Source organism: Sturnus vulgaris, chromosome 3 (assembly GCF_052056855.1).
Source record: "Sturnus vulgaris isolate bStuVul1 chromosome 3, bStuVul1.hap1, whole genome shotgun sequence".
In the NCBI taxonomy this organism is placed as follows: domain Eukaryota; kingdom Metazoa; phylum Chordata; class Aves; order Passeriformes; family Sturnidae; genus Sturnus; species Sturnus vulgaris.
In genome coordinates this window covers 93,836,681-93,854,602 of record NC_142245.1, presented here as the reverse complement: position 1 = coordinate 93,854,602, position 17,922 = coordinate 93,836,681, and the positions used below count along the sequence as shown (strand labels likewise).

The 17,922-nt window shown below is 35.4% G+C and overlaps 1 protein-coding gene across 2 annotated transcripts in view; it reads right to left on the bottom strand.

Moving 5' to 3' along the window:
- The window catches only part of CSMD1 (CUB and Sushi multiple domains 1), a 1,072,714-nt gene that overhangs the window by 67,173 nt on the left and 987,619 nt on the right, over positions 1-17,922 (bottom strand). For both annotated transcript variants that reach the window (XM_014869526.2, XM_088162298.1), the window contains exons 49-50: positions 16,171-16,359; positions 7,011-7,196 (exon numbers count right to left, since the gene is read on the bottom strand). In XM_014869526.2, the coding sequence (XP_014725012.1) occupies positions 7,011-7,196; positions 16,171-16,359 (375 nt within the window). The remainder of the gene's footprint in view (positions 1-7,010; positions 7,197-16,170; positions 16,360-17,922) is intronic.

Here is a 17,922-nt window from a genome sequence, read left to right as displayed (position 1 = left end):
AAGCACTAATCCCTCAATCTGCTTCACAAGGTGCTGACTACAAAGTACACTTTAAATGTTTCTACACATGCACGCAGCATAGGTAAAACAAAATGAACTTGAAGCTTTGCCCCAGTTCCAGTCTGATATCATTAGCACAAGTTAAACCTGGTGGGATGAGTCCTGTGACTCGAGTGCCCCACTGGATGGCCACAGGCTCTTTAGGAGGGACAGGCAGGGCAGAAAAGGCAACCAGTGGTGAGGGGGTGGCACAGGTGTAATAGAAGGGGTAGAATATATGGAGTTCTCAGCTGGTGATGGCTCAGTTGAGAGTTTCTGCATAAGAATTAAGGGACAAACAAATCATGTGTATGTCATTGTGGGAGCCTACCGTAGGCCTACAGCTATGAAGATGATGCAAACAAATTATTCTTTGAGCAAGAAAGGGACGCTTCCAAGTCAACTGCTCTTGTCCTTCTGGGGGACTTAAACTTGACAGAAATTACCTGGGAGAAACACACAGCTGCTGCAACTCAGCCCAAAAGATTCTTAAAAATCATAGATGACAACTTTATGGAAGAGATCCTACTGGAGCTGGCTCAGGAAGATGCCCTCCTTGATCTATTGCTTGTGAGCAGGGAGGATCTCGCAAGCGAAGTGGAGATTGGTGGCCGTCTTGGCCACAGCGACCATAAAGTTGCTTTATGAGTTTAAAATTTCTGCTGACAAGAGGAAAAGTGCCAGCAAAACCTCAACTCTGGAATGAGGAGAGTAGACCTCAAACTTTTCAGGGAACTAGTAAGTAAAATGCCCTTGGAAAATATTTTTGCAGGTGTTGGGGTCCATCAGTGCTGGTCACTTTTTAAACATTGCCTTCCTAAGGACACAGGAATGTTGGAAGTCAAGCAGGTGAGGCAAAAGGCTGGCTTGGTTGACCAGGAATCTTCTCTTGGAAATAAGACAAAAAAGGAAGGTGTATGCCCTGTCGAAGCAAGATAATGTGTCATGGAAGAATACTGAGATGCTGCTTGTCACTGTAGGGAGAAAATTCATCTAGTCAAAGCTCAACTGGAGTTGAAGCTCGCCAAAAATACAGTGGACAATAAAAAGAATGCTTTCAAATATTTTAATGGAAAAAGTCAATGTAGAAATAACAGCAGCCCATTACAGGATGAGGACAGTCACCTCGCAAACAGGGACACGGACAAGGCAGAGGTGCTTAATGCATTCTTTGTCTCTGTCTTCAACAGGGATGATGCACCAAGGGGGACTCAGCGCCCTGAACTGTAGGACCATGACTAAGAGAATGATCAAATTCCAGTGAACCCTGAAATTGTGCAGGATCTGCTGTTCCTGCTGGTCTCCTACAGATCTATGGGGACCAATAGGAATCATCTAAAAATCCTCAAAGAGTTCAGTTATGTCACTGCAAAACCTCTCTTGATGACTTCTGAGCAGTCTTGGGAATCTGGAGAGGTCCCAGCTGACTGGAATCTGAAGAACATTGTCCTGATTTTCAAGAAAGGCAAGAAGGAGGACCCTGGAAACTACAGGCCTACCAGCCTCACTTCAGTTAAAAATCTTACTCCTTTACTGCTCTAAATATCGAAAGTGAAAAATAATCTTCATGGAAAAGCTAATTCTGGGAAGAGTTGAAAAGTATCTGAAGGCTGCTCTTCAAGAGTAACTTTATGACTCTGAATGCAATTATCTTTGTCAAAGAAAAAAAGTACAATGTTCATGATGGAAAAATATGTCAATTACAGGAACTTGCTATTTAGCAATACTTGCTTTAATTTTCAAGGAGTATATGATACTTGTTTGCTATTCTTCAGCTGGTAGTTAACAACCACAAAAAAGGGGAAGGGCATTTTGAACTAACTGTTTGGTAAACTCAATGCAGTAATGTCACCGACGTTTTTCAAATATTATCTTTTGAATAAATTCACTATTATCTTAAAAATAAGAGCAACATTAAGGTGAAATAATGCATCACATCTGAGATACTAGTGTGGTTTAAATTCACAAGTATTAATAAAATTACAAGACAGTAGGAAACCAAGTAATCCTATACGTCACAGAACCTATGAACAAAGACCTATGAACAAAATAGGATCGCTTGAGCAAGTTGATAATCTCAGTATGGTGATAGAAAGGAAAAAAAAATTAATCTGTTCACATTGGTCAATTTATTCAAACAGGAAAGGCTTCAAAACCTCAAAACAGATAAACAAAAGGACTGTGTTGTATTCAGCATCAGTCTGTCAATTCAGTCAGCTATATCAATCCAATCTGCTATCAGTCTAATGCATCTGGACTAATTAAAATGTGCTAAATTTATGAACTGTTTTACTACAGTTCACTGAATAAGTACTCCATGTTACATACCAAACGTTGACAAAATACTTCAAAAAATACTTACTGACCTTAGGTTTTGTTAAAGAAAATGGATATGATGTTCTCAGTGTCTTAGAAATAAAAACCACCAGAACAATATCTATGATGAGTTGATCATCATTCTTTGCCTGTTTATCTTAGCAAATTTGGTTTTGCATTTGAACAACTAATATTTTATTCCAGAACTACTTTTGAGTCTTAGTTCTATAACTAGATATTTTCCAAATACATTGAAAATTTTCAAAAAGGCTAGTTTATAAACTCATAACATTTATAATTATTTTTCGAATAATTTCTAGGAAAAAAAGATGACCTGAACCATTACTGTTACAACTCAACACACTATACATTCAAAAAGAAAAAAAAAAAAAACCAACATATACGGAAAAATCTACAATATGGAGACTATGGAAAAGTTTTATTAGCTTAAAAATATTTGATGTTAGCATAAACCAATCAAGGATCTGATTTAAATATTTGAATAAATGTATTAAAGGAACAGTGAAAAAGAGCAATAAAGTTATGCAGTTATAGGGACTATCTTAGCCAATTAAAATGTTAGAAGAATGAACCATAAACTCAATATTCTAGGTTATACATCCACGTACTTCTATGAAAAGGAAAGCAGTAAGAGCAAAGGCCAGAGAGACATGGATTTGACAAGTAGAGAAATCAAAGGATAAAAGTGAACCTTACGAAGCTCAACAAGGCCAAGTGCAAGTTCCTGCCCATAGGTCAGGGCAATCTGAAACACGACTACAGGCTGGGCACAGAATAAATTGAGAGCATCCCTGAGGAGAAGGACTTGGGATGTTGGTTGGTGGGAAGCTTGACATGAGCCAGCAGTGTGCACTTGCAGTCCAGAAGGCTAACTGTATTCTGGGCTGCATTGAAAGGAGTGTGAACAGTAGGCTGAGAGAGGTGATTTTACCTCTCTATGCTGTTCTTGTCCCCACCTGGAATACTGCATCCAGCTCTAGGACCTCCAAGAAAAGAAGGATGTGGACCTGTTGGAGTGAATCCAGAGAAGGCCAAAAAGATGATCAATAGGCCAGAGCACCTCTGATGATGACAGGCTGAGGGACTTGGTGTCATTCAGCCTGGAGAAAAGTGGCTACTGGGAGACCTTAGAGCAGCCTTCCAGTGCCTAAAGGGGGCTACAAGAGAGCTAGAGAGAGACTTTTCACAAGAGCATGTAGTGATAGGAACAGGAGTAATGGTTTCAAATTTAAAGAGAGTGAGTTTAGATTAGAAATTCTTTTCTATGAGGGTGGTGAGGTACTGGAGCAGGTTTCCCAGAGAAGCTGAGAATATCCCATTCCTGGAAATGTTCAAAGCCAGGTTAGTTGAGGCCATAAACAACATGGTCTAGTGGAAGGTATTCCTGTCCATTGCAGAGGGGTTGGAACTAAATGATCTTTAATGTTCCTTCCAACCCAAACTAGTCTCTGATTCTATGATTCTATGGAAGAGCAAAAGAGAAGTCTCTTCCCTTCATCATGTTCTATGCATCTCTATGCAGAATAACTGAAGCAAGATATTTGTCATTCAGTTAAGCTTTCTTAGTACATATCTATTGCTTTATATTTTCCGTAATTAAATTCAATAGCCTAATATCCATGATCCACCTGTGTCTTGCTCTATGACCATCACGAATCATATTTTTCATGCTTCAAATCTGATGTAAATATTTTTAATGAAAAGAAAGGGGTTTCAAACATCTGCCTCAGGCATGATATTATCACAGGTGCTTTGCAAAACAAACTGCCCTGATTTCAACCTTCATTTTAATAGACATGGGAATAAAAATGGACTTATTTATTTACCATTTACCTTTCTGTGCTTTGTTTGCTTCCTATCAAATTAGAGACGTTTCTGTTGCTGGAGACTAAATACATCTATCCTTACAGAAGCACTACTGAAAAAACCAGGTTGTTATGCAGATTGTCTAAGCTTTTCTGCACTTTGCAAGTAAGAAATCTTGGGTAAAGCATGTCTGCCTCTGAATAGCAATTTATTCTGAAAATATTGATTTTAAATTGCCTTGTACATCACTAGCACTTTAATTTAGCATGTCTAGATTTAGAAATAATTGGATTCTTTTTCAAACAATAAATTTTTAGAAAAGGAAAAGAGAAGACAAGGAGGAGAAGAAAACTTTATCTATTTTGCTTGTTTTTTATAAATACAAAAAAAATTAATGTTGAAAGTTGTGCTACATGTCAATAATTAAGCTTGTTTTAAAGGGTAGTAATTGAGATTTTTTAAAATTTTTTGGTTGTTGTTGTGGGTTTTTTTTGTTTTGTTTGGGTTTGGGCTTTTTTTGTGTGTTGTTTTTTTTTTCACTGCAGATATAGTGTTATTAATTTAGTATATCTAATCCCTAGATTGTTTATCTGGCCTCTTCCCTCAAAAAAAAATTACTAAAAAACTGTTGTCATTTTTGTTGATTAATCATTCAAGTTATGTGCTTTGTACATTGTCAATTTTTTCTGAGAATGAAGCTCACTTTAATGCACTGGAGCACAGCCTTCCCTCTGTACATGGCTCTGAATTCAGATCATGTCTGTGTGATCACAGCTGGTCTTGAATAATCCTCTTTATGTACTCTGTGGAATTGCTGTGTACAGTTTTAGGCACTGCCCTTCAAGAAAGGTGAAGATCAATTGGAGATTGTCCAGAGGACAATAATGAGAATCACTGGTCCTAAAAGTGGGAAGGAAGGGTGAGAATGAATCACAGTAAGATAGTTATCTCTACAGAAAAGGTGACTGAGTGCACTGGCTTCAGGAATGAAGGTGTTGGTGAGCAGCTCCAGGGGTGGCCTTGGTGAAGAGAGGCTGCTGGGCACAGTCAGCTCAAAGGACCCACTGCATTCACAGCTGAGCTCTGCAGCCAGGATCGTAGCACCTCTGAGAAACTGTGCTTAGGAAAGGATAAAACTCTGCACAGGCAGAGAAGAAGGGGACAAAGAGAGTGAGAAACAGCAGAGGGAACAATAACGTCACATAAGAGGGAGGTGTTCCAGACACCAGAGCTGGTGTTTTGCTGCAGCCCAATGGAGAGGACCCTGCCAGAGCAGATACCCATACGCAGCCCACACTGGAGCAGGTGGATATTATTTCTTGAAGAATCTGCAGCTGATGGAGGAGCCACACTAGAGCAAGTTTATCTTGAAGTTCAATAGCTCATGAAGAAGACTCATGCTGGAGCAGAGGAAAAGTGCAAGGAGGAAGGAGAAACAGAGAGAAGCCTTTAATAAGCTGATCACAACTCCCGTTCCTTATCCCCTAGCACAGGCTGGAGTAAGGAAAAGAACCAACAACAGAATGAAAGTGACCCTGGGAATAGAGGGAGAAAAGAGTTGTTTTCACGTTGTTTAGCCTTTATTTTCTGAAACTAATTTGACCTTATTTTAATTGGAAATACATTAAATTAACTTTTTCCAAGCGGAATCCTTTTTCTGTCCTTATCTTGACTCATTAGATTTTTCATCCTATTTTTTCCCGTCTGCTTGAAAAGGGAAAAAGAGTGAATATCTGGGTGAGGTATGACTGTTCACCAAGGATAACACACTACACTGAAAAAATAACTGGTTTCAAACATATTAAGAAGAATAAAACAAGTATAAAGTAACTTCTATTTGCCCCTGTGTATACAAAATGAAACAAGGCCTTTACACTAGAGAAAAACAGCATCAGATAATAAAAATACTAGGAAAAACTGCAAGGGGGAAAGTAAATTAGTGAAAGAGAGTGGAGGAGGGTGTTCAAGATTAGGGTAAATGACCATCTGTCAAGGATGCCTAGAAATTCTCTCAAAGTAACTTTAAAAATATTTTCTAACATTTGTTTGCCATTAATTGATTCAAATAAATGAAAACCCTTTCACAATCATGTATGACTTCACAATTCTTGTATTTGCCTCATTTTCTATTTCTTTAAAAATGAGTTGAATTTTATTTGTTTGAAAAATTAAAGTGCTTATCAAATTCAGAATCTGGAAGGCACACACATATGCTGTTGATTAGATCAAGATTCTAAACTCTCAAAATTTTTACACATATTATTATAGCAATTATTAACTTTGAGATTGAGTCCTAATCAGTATTTCAACTCATGCTGAAGTCAGGCTCATTTAATTATTGCTTTGATGCAGGACAGAGAGAAGCAGTGGCTGCCAATACAAATGAGAGGCTATGCCTTGTAGTAGACGAGTCTGCCCTACATTGGCTTGTTCCTGACAGGAGGCAGAAATGAAGACTCCAGGACTCTCATCCAGCTTAATTATCTACACTAATATTTGGAGAAATAATCTGTGCTTTTATTACTTTAGAAGCTACATTAAAGAAAAAGTTATAATTGGTGATTGTAACTCACCATGGTGAAGGGCATACTATTCATAATAATAAAATTTACAGGAAATTTAATTATCTAATGATTTAAATTCAGATGTTTTGAAGAAGATAAAACAAAGATTTTTTTTTTTTTTAATTAAACAAATTTATAGGCCTCTTCTACTTTACTACAAGCTAAATCATGATGCATTCCTGAATGGCCACTTCAGGGCATATGTATATGTAAAACCTAAACATCAGCAGTGAAGAATTTCCTGAGAAATACATGCCCACTTACATTTGCAAACAGGTGGCCTCCCTTTGTTGCTCCATAATCCATCTTCTTGACACACTGCTGTTGCTTGTTGACTAGATTCTAGCTTGAAGCCCTCATTACATTCATATATCAATCTACTGCCCAAAGTGAATTCATTCCCTATAACTGAACCATTCCCAGGGGACTCAGGAATGCCACAAGATACAGCTGAAAAGAAAGGAAAGAAAAATATGAAGAACTGGAATTTTATCATATGTATCTTTAAAATATTGCCCCACCACTGAAATGAGAAACATAGATTAGTGATTTTGACATATCCCATTTATAATAATTGAAATTAATTTTCCATTATCTTCAACATTCTGATAAATGTAACATAATTAAAACATTGAAAAAAACCTTAGATGTGCATCAAATATAGACAAACATTTTCTAAATAATTTAATTCAATATAATCACTGCAGAGAGAATTTTCAACACAGGCTAAGGGCAATGGTTTATTTGCTAGAGAAAAAAAAAATTGGAAGTGTCCAAATAGATTTGGTTCAAGAAGCAATGAACTGAAAAACTCTTAAATGCTTTCTAGTAGTCTGCTCCATTCTCTCAGGCGTTCTTTCAGTTCTGCACTACTTCATTATTGTTTGTTCATATATTTCATGTTTGTTTGTTCTATGCATTTAGAACTAAGTTGTTAAAGAATTCAATTTAACATTATTTATTTGATGCGAAAAGCAACCAAATATATGACTAGACAGGGAAGTGTCCTACTTAAGGACATTATTCAGGACATTATTAAAACTTTATTTACATATTTATTTATTTCAGAATTTTAAATATTATGTGTATCTAGGCTTATCATTTTCTACCTCATGAAGAAAATTATTTACTGAATTATTTTCACTTTTTTTTTCCTTCTGAATTTAACTCCAAATGAACAGTTTTTCTTTCAAGATCACAAAGTTTAATTTGCTGTCAACTTAGAAAAGTTTGGGTAGCTTCTAGGGTGCTTTTTTAGACTTATATATTAGTTTATTTAGCAAGTGTTCCTTTAACAATATCTCATAATACACAATTTTCAGGCAGAGTATAATTATAAAAATGTCTATTTCAATCCCTCTTAGGATAGGTCTCCAAGTTAAGATTGCCTTCTGTCATCTGACTTCTCAGGTCCCTTGCTTTTGAGAATATTTTTTTAAAATTTCTTTTAATGTAATGTTTATTTTAAACTAGTTATTCATGTGCAGATATTAACTCTAGTTCCTTTAATAAGTTACTAAAGCTGGTAAAAATTTTGTATTTGCCCCATAGCCCTTCTGAAGGGAAGGCTATATTATCTTCTCTGAAAGGATGTTACTTTCTGCATAATGGCAACTTGGAGCAGACTACCTATCAAATTATTACAATTAATCTGTTTCATGAGTTCATATAAACCAATATGTGTATGTGTGTACAGAATCACAAGCTACTCTGAGTTTGGCATCCAGTTTACTGCTCTGCAGTAAAAACACTGAATAAAAATCAGCTTTAAACCTTTCATTTTAAAATATTACCAATAAAAATGAAGTTTTACAAACGAAAGTATTTTTTCCTTACATGCAGTCCATGGTAGAGAAAAAAAATCCATATTTTAAAATAAAAATATATATAAATAAATTTCAAAAGAAGAAATCATAGTATTTGTCTGAAATCTGCTTCGGTAGTGAAGATAAGTATTTGTTGAACAAAAAATCTAGTTTTTATCATTATTTATCCAATTCAATGTAAACTATTAATTTCAGAACAAATCATCATGGTACCATAAACACAAGTCTCAAATTTGTTTTCAGTGCTTTAAAACACAGTGCTTTAAATATGATTACAATAAGGAGATATAACCATTATTAAATGATGAATGATTAGTTAATTTCTGCTGTTCTGGAATTTTTCGTATTGCTAACAGAAGTAGAACTATAGAAATGTTCCAAAATATGCTGCCTTGTTTGTAATACAACTTCTTGGCACTTTTTATATCCTAACCAGAACTGTTCTCTTGTCAAACTGAGTATTTCTCCATCAGTAGGCAGGGGCTGAGCATCCTGTTTGTGGAAGGAGTAGTGGTGGGACAGAAAAGGTAGAAAGAAGTGATAAGAAAAGGGTTCTGAAAGTTCACTTTTAACTGCTCTGAATCATGTTAGAGAAAGTGGAGAAGCAGAAGGATAAAAGTAAGTTCTGCAGCTTCTGGGAGCAGGTCTTTATATGAGAAGTCATTCTCCACAAGGTGACCAGAGCAGGAGTAGTGCGTTTTCAGTTTTCTGGTGTACTCAACACAGTCAGCATAGGTGCATTAGGTTAAATGCTCTGTATTTCCTAGAGATCAGCTGAATCCTTTTCCTACAACTAGCACCAACTCTGATCTTGTGTCAGGCAAGCAACACTTCCAAAAAGTTTGTCTGCATGCTGAACTGATGGAAAGTTAAACTCACCTTCTACTTTAGTACACCATAAAAATGCCAATGCATTTCAAGTCATGGTTACTGTGAAAGATTTCAGTGTTCCCAATGTCTTGCACTATGCCTCCACTTGTCCTAACATGCCTTATTGTTCTCTTCTGACTTGTGACAATGTGTCTGAATGTTTTTGGTTAAGATTTAACTTCTTGCCAACGTTTTCAGGTCTCCTTTCTCATATCAAAATAGTAATCTTTGTGTTAAGTGTGCATACATTTAATTGTATAAAACCAAAACTCAAAACTATGAGTCTATCCACCCATTGTATATGTATGTGCCCATCTATATATACAGGTGGACCTTATTTTATTTCCCTCTAAATACTCCAAACAGGAAATAACTTCAAATACCCTAGTGAAGCAAGAAGCTTTTATTATGCCATTTGAAAACAAAACAAACAAAAAAACCCCAACAAACCAATCCAGGTCTGTTAGTTCATGGTAGAAGCTAATAATTCTGTCAGCATTTGTTCTTCACCTTTAGCAATAACCTTTCTAGAGATACACTGAAAAGTTCAAGACTGAGTAGCTCTTATGTGCAAGTTATTTTAAGGAATAAAAGATGTACTATGCCTGCTCACACATGGGTGGTCCTCTTGGTTATGTCAGGTCTGATGCAATGTCCAGTATGCTAAAGCACCTCAGAATCTATGCTTACCTGTCACACTTCATCACTTTCATCCTCAGCATGTACCTCTGCCCTTACTGTGTCCATTCTTTCCTTAGTTGTTTCTAAATCTTGTACTGCTAAATTGTCAGGCTTTCCTCACTGCTGCTTTAGTAACTTATCATAAATGCAGTTAGGACATTCTGGCACTGTTCCAGTTAGAGTCTTATCTGTTTATTTTTTGTATGCTTGTCTCACAGGGCCTGGGATTGGAACAAAATATTCCTGTTGCTAGAAATTTATTGAGGCTGCTAAAGGCTTTCTGAGCAGCAGTGTTAAAGCAAAGCATATCAGTAAGGAGAATTTCACTAAATAGCAAGTAATTTGAAATTAAAGTAAGCTGAACCAAACTTACTAAAATGGCATATTTTCTTTGGGCAGTAGAAACAATGAAACTACTATGCCACAACCAAGTATTTTGAAGCTCTCAAGTTCATGAATGTTAAACAGTTAGAAAATCTTAAACAGAAAATCTTCTGACTCGAGGAATTGTCAGCATGTTTCTTAGGTCAATGATTAGACGAGACTGACAGGTTCCAGCAGGGAGATGTGCATTCAGAGTGTTGAAAATATAATTCAGCCTTAATTGTATCTATTATCTTGCACAGCAGAAAAATACATTTCTTCCAGTGCAAGGGGAAAAGCCTTTTACCTAGAAACTGAGATATAGTTTTAGTTATTCCTTCACGTTCCACATCATAGTTGCATTTATTTCTTATTAAAATCAGTAAATTTAAGGTTTATGGCAATACTTTAAAGTACCTATACACTTATATTCCAGTAAAATACTTACATCTTATTTATCATCAAAGTATGCAATTTCATTGCATATAAAAATGAAGCTGGGGAGTGCATTACAGTCAGACATTGGTTTATTTTCATATGCTGGAAAGTCCCTAAAGTTAATCCACAAGCATTCATCATTCAGTGACCTGTTTCTGGCATTGAACACAGTGCTAGAAAAGGCATTTAAATAACCAAAAATTGAAATTAGAAACAGGGAAGTCCCTAAAAGGAGGATTCAAAACAGAAACATGTTCAGGCTTATGTGTATGATCATTAGACAGAGCATTGACAATTCTCAGACTTGGATACATACAGAAATAAAACGAAAGTGTAGACAGGGTTGGAGGTATTAAAAAAACCAAAGTGTTATGAGTGGTCATCTAGTCTATTCTCCTAGACTGCAGACTAGTCTAGGAGACTAGTCTAGTCAAAATTATACTTGACCAATCTTGATCTAATTTGTTCTTGAAAGACCTCAATGATGAACATTTCACACTTTCCACAGACAATCTATTCCAGTATTTCACTAGCCCCTCTGAGAAAAGAATAAAATAAAATAAATAAAATTATTTATTTATAGAATAAAAGAAATAAAACCCCCTAACTTAGGATCCTGTTAAGTTTAGCTGTAATACCTCTATCTAGAAAGAAAACAGATTAATTATTTCATTCATCTTTGGAACTACTTTTAGCTTATTAAAAGATTGCCACCTTGTTTCTCCTCAAATTTCTGTGATTTTTTAGTCTAGAGTAATACATTTATTGTTTTATATTCTGAAATATGTTCATTGATTTATAAGAGTTGGAATGTGGTATTTTTAATTTGCTACTTACCTCACTGTATGCTAAGAGGGACATTTTTGCACAGTAACATTTACCAAAAAGGTAGAACGTCCAAGCTTAATTCCATGCCCAAAAATACAGAACATCTAATTTTATGAAGAAGTAGTTTGGTGGCCTCTGTCGTAGGTCTTGTGCAAACTGTAAATTAGTATTTTCAAGTCCACTCTTCCAGGGCAGACATGGAGCACAGTCATGGTCCTGGAATTATTTTTGTTCAGTACAGCAAAAGTACAAAGATCTCTAGCTCCACAATGTACATCTGTACACTTCGAGCACAGAGGCAAGCACAATGACAGTACCTGGAATCAGCATTTTAAGCAGGAACTATTGGCATCAACTATACTTGCATCATGATTCTGTCATATATATTGAGCCTTTCCAAGTTCTTACAATCCAGATGAGAACTTCCATAAAGTAGATACCTCCAGTTTTCTTTTATAAACCTACTAGGATGTAACTTAAATGGTGAAGGGCAGCCAAGGGTTTTTCAAGGTCCTTTAAAATTATTTTTAGATCTTTTAAGAATGAGTGGGAGAAGTCAGGTGAAACAAAGTCAAAAGCTGAGTCCTATATAGGAAGAACAGGTGGGATAAAGAGGGGCATTTGCTCATGCCTGCCAGAGGAGCACGGCCACTCTGTTTTACTCTCTCTGGTGCCATGTCTCAGCCTCCAGCCTCTGGCAGCCCAGCACTGCTGAGCCATATTGACCCTCTGAACTCGCTTTCAGTTTTCCATTTTACCTTCTCTTCTTGCCAAGCTTTCCTTATATTTTCTATTTTTGTCATCTTCATCCCTAGCCTCAGTCTTGTCTTCCTACTCTCCCCCAGCATGGTAACCTCTACATGAGCTAATCAGCAGCAAACAAATATCATTGTCAGCGTCATTACTGAGGCCTTACTATTTCCTCTCAGCAGCTACTGACTATTATATAAGAATTGCTATTTTCCTGCCATACCTCTTTTGAATGTAGCATGACTCATGTGTCTCTCTTCACTTCACGAATGAAATAAAAACAATAACAGTAAGTTCCAATTTCCTAGATAGGAGTCAAGTTCTTTACACAGCATTCAGGACATTATTACATACATTTGCATTTGAGAAGATTGGAATTGAAAAACATCTTCTGACCCTATCAGATTAAATCATATTAGATGTTTTCATATTCAAATTAGATGTTTTTTGTAATAGACACGCATAAAATAATTACCCTTTTTGATAATATGATCAAACTTGATTTCAAAAATTAATTCTGACACATTCAAGTTATTAATTACAAATGTAACCCTGCAGGATTGGTTTTACAGAAATTTCTGAACTAATCAAAGACATTTTGATTTAGAAATCCTATAATGAAATCCATGAGCTGGACCAAATGTGTAATTTTAATTAATTATCAAAGAAAATGCATATTGATAACAGGTACTAAATAAATTTTTAAATATGCTCTCCATTTCAGAGTTTTCTGAAAAACATATGCCTCATTCAGACATACAGTTTGCAATAATTATGCCAGAGCTGTAAAGTTACATATTAAAATGAGGAATAGTACATTTATAAGAAATTAACAGTAAAGATTAAACAACCTATCTTGCAAATATTCTTTTCTCCCATTGTTTACAGAAATCTATATACCCAGAGCAACATATATTGATGGAATTATAAATACAGCTTAAAATTCAAGAAAAAAGGAATTTGTGAACATGCTAGATTGCTAACATTTCAAAGCTCCTCCTTGCACATAGTGATAAAATAAGGGCAGACACAGTCTCTGAAGTATTTTATGATTTTGTTGAGTCCTCTTAAGTTCTGTTCAGAATCTATTACTTTCTGAGGCTCTTTTATCCCTGGTTATCCACTACGAAGTCCTGGGATGTTATATCAAGTCCTGCACACATCTGCACATTTTCCCTCTTTTCTGTGAATTATTCAATTTTGTCCTTAAAAGGGGGGACTTTTTCTTAAATTGTTTAAAGGACTTTTTTCTGCATTCACACACCTCATTATGTTTGGACATAATTTTCAAGGTTAGAATAGCAAATTTGAAATACTATCAGTGCCATCATGAACAAAAAATTATGAACATAAAATATAAAAACTAAAAATCTAAAAGAAAATTCTTAACATTAGATTGTTGTAAAAAAAAAAAAAGAAAGAAATTATATAAAAAATAAATTATTTGAGAAGTTTTAAATGCTGGATAATATTGTCACTATACAGAACTCTGTTGTTTGACTGAACAATAGTGGAAGCAGCAGTAGAAGGCTAATATTGTCTGGATAGATAAGCAGTAGAAAGCTAAGGGATACATTTGCAAAGAATTTCTGACATCTGAGCAATCACAATATCATAAATCCTGGTGAGAAGTAAAATATAGGGCCTCTTTAAATTTATGGTCCCAATTCCTCCAGACTAACAAGTACAAATAGAATACTGGCTCTATCCTCACATGCTTAATGTGAGGTCCAGATTAAGACACCAAAATTTCAGTACCTTTTGAAAAAAGACATCTCCCAGCTAGCCAGCAAAATAGCTCCCACAGTTTCAGCAACAGTGCTGATCAGATCAATGCAACAGTTTAGGCAGATGGGGCTTGTTTTCTTTTCCCATTGTCTAGAGCTACCTGGGATTCCAGAGCCTCCAAGACATCCTGCAAGCCTAGTGCCTATAGTATAGGAGTTTGCACCTTTCTCTACTAATGGATGGAAGTGAAGTAAAACACCTCAGGACACTGAAAAAGACATGAGACTTCTATGTTTAAGCAAATGAATCAAAACTTTATCCTGTGTATAGATGTTACAATTTTATTTTAATCTGGAACAGAATTTTATCCTCCACTTTGCTGATCCCAAGCTGTAGGCCTATGCATTATTGTTTAGTGCAAAGTGTCTGAATTTTCAGTTTTGATGCCAGCACCAGAAATGGCACCTAAAATGTATTACAATTACATCCAAAAGCAGCATTTGTCCCTAAATTTACCTCACATCCAGATCACAGAGAGATTCTCTCCTGATTTAGTGACCTTCAGGAAGACCAAACTGAATCACATACCGTATCAAATCATATATGGCATATATGTGGCATTATACCATATCATGTCATGGTATATGAGGTTAGAAGACATCCTGGATTCTGGAAGCACAGATACACAGGTACTGCTTGTGGCACAATGATAGCCTGAGTTTCTCTCTGGACTGGTAGGGTATAGCCATATAGACCTTCTCAGCAGGAAAATGCTAATTCCAGAAGAAATATTTAGTTACCAAATTACTCTATAGAAAAGATAGGTACTCTATTCCTTCAAGTTCTTCAACTGTAGTCAAATTTCTGCCACTTTTTACTTTTCTTGCAAATAGCACACCCTAAATAGAAGAGTAAGCATCGTGCCAAATCTCAGCTGGCTTTTGTTGGCTTTTTTTTTTTTTTTTGGTAATTTATAATTCACAAAGTAGAATTTCCATACTTCTGTCTTTTTTTAGAAATATCTGAACCATCACTGAGACAGAACATCAAGTAAAATATTTTCTTGAAGAAGACAAAAACGAATGTTAATGTCTTACAAAGTTAAGAACAAGTAAATGCAAGTTTTAATCAATCATGTTCTCAAATATGAATGCTACTGTAATTTCATTCTATAGATAAAGCAGACTAGAAACAGACCCATGTTAGAATAGAATAGAATATAGAATATATATACATATAGAATATAGAATATAGAATATATGATAAGGATAGAATTTGCAGCCTTCTTCCTCTTCCCCAAGTCTCTGATATTATCGTAGAATCATAGAATAGTTTGGGTTGGAAGGGACATTAAAGATCATCTGGTTCCAAACCTCTGTCATGGGCAGGGACACCTTCCACTAGACCAGGCTGCTCAGAGCCCCGTCCAGCCTGGTCTTGTACACTTTCAGGGATGAGGCAGATACATTTCACAAACAGTAACAACTATCAACAAGAGCAGCAAGCTAAAGTAGACCCTGGTTCAGCTTCAGGATAGTTAAAGAAAGAAAAAAAAAGACAGAAAATATGTTAAAAAAATATGTCTTTAAAGCACTGGTTATAAAGTTTTTTCTAAAATAATAAAGTAATCTCATATAACTACCGAATTTATAAAATGTCCTGTCATATAATTTCATGTCTGTTTGTAGGTATGTACACTACTAAAGGAAAATGTACTGAAAATATATTTTTCATTTGGTCTGTATTTGACTGCATGAATAATTCTTAATACTTCAACTCTGCACACCTGAAATACACAAGTCAGTATGTGTTTGGATCAGGTCATGATGTCAGTGTCTCTGTTGGCATACAGCAGCTTTGACAATGCTGCATCTTTGTTTTGTGAAACAGCCTTACAATGAAATCATAGAAGCCAACTCAGGAAGAAAGCATTATCTTACCGTGGCAGATTGGCACAGGAGAATCCCACTGGTACATGCCATTTTGGTAGCGCCTGCACGTCGCATTATTGTGACCAATCATTCTATACCCAGGCTTGCAATAATAGCGAACTTTGCTTCCAGCAGGACCACCTGTTTTGTTTATAATTCCACCATTTCTCAAAGTAGGGTTTAAACTGCAATAAGGAGCTAAAACCCGAAAAAATAGACATTGTTAAAAACAAATCAAATGCTCTTAATGTACAAAATTAAGGTTATTTATGATATGTATAAACTTTGAATGCTACTAAAATCAATACTGAAAACTTTTTAGTACTTTTGGAATCCTGTGAAGATTCAGACTACTTTTAAAGAAACATCATGAATTTCAAAACCAAGATTTGCAATTAAAACCAAAAAGTAGTTTATACTACTGCACATAAGGAAGAATCAAAACCAGTTTATACTACTGCACATAAGGAAGCTATATAGAATGTTCAGTAAGTTCACTCACAGTAAACATTCTACTTCAAATCTGATAACTTTACAAATACAAAATTATTCTTTGAGCTACACAATACACAAAACCAATTACAGACAGCTTAATTAAAAATTTCAAGTCACTTAGACATGTAAGTCAAAGTTTAAACATTTTGTCAAATATGTTAAAAATTTATAAGACAAATAACAATACACTGATTCTTCAGATGCATTTTTTCAGGTTATAATGCAGTTAATTTTTGGTACATATTCTCTCAAAGATATTAGCAATTATATTAATTTTTACAAAAATAATGCAACTCAACGGACCACAACTTCTTAAATGTTGAATTTACACTATATATGAAGTAAGACAGAATGCACCTGTTCAAGTTTTGAAATGAAAGTAAATCTTGCTAAAACTTTAATCACTACTCTCCTAATATTTTTTGCAGGGGAGTTTTCATGACCAGTATGATCCTCAAGAAATTGTGACATATAAATGAATTTTTTTGATGTCTGCTGAGTAAGTATAAGAAGTGAACTTTTTTTTTGTGGCAAAAAGTGAGTAAGACCATTTTTAAAAATAAGGTTGCAGTATCTGTATGTAAGGATGGAATATGGATACCTGAAATAGACCCAGATCAAGCAGAAGTACAGTATAGTTTGACACACTATATACAGAATTGTAATGGTGAGTCTGTTTGTAGAATGCAAACACTTATGACTGGATAAAAGTAATATGAAAAAATTACCTAGACTCCCTATTGATGTACAAGTCACTGCATTTTTGAAGCAGATATGCACCATGTCAAACTTACTGAGATTATCTTTTCAGAAGCAGCATGGCAGGACCATGGCTTTATGAAAATAAACCTGATTGAACATCCACCACTGAAATAAGCCAATGAACATTCTTCACAGGGAAGACACTGTTGAGCTCCACTGAGAAATAAATGCCAATACCAATGAGACTGAGACTCAACTACTGTTGGAATACTCCCTCCATCATACTGAGATGTGTCTTAGGTTTATTGTGATATTAATTTTAACTTCTGTAGACAATCATCCGGTAGAAGTTGTTTTTTTTCTCACAAGTGCATAATTACAAGTTTTGGTAAACAGCTTTCAATATCTAGCTATATTTTTCAATTTTTATCTTTAATGTATATTTTGTCACCTTACTGTGCACCTATGGTATCAATTACCACCTAAAGAAGAATGCTTTTGTACATTGACAGAGATCATAGAGTTGATTATATTCCTAACTGAAATGCTTCCCTTAAATGTCTA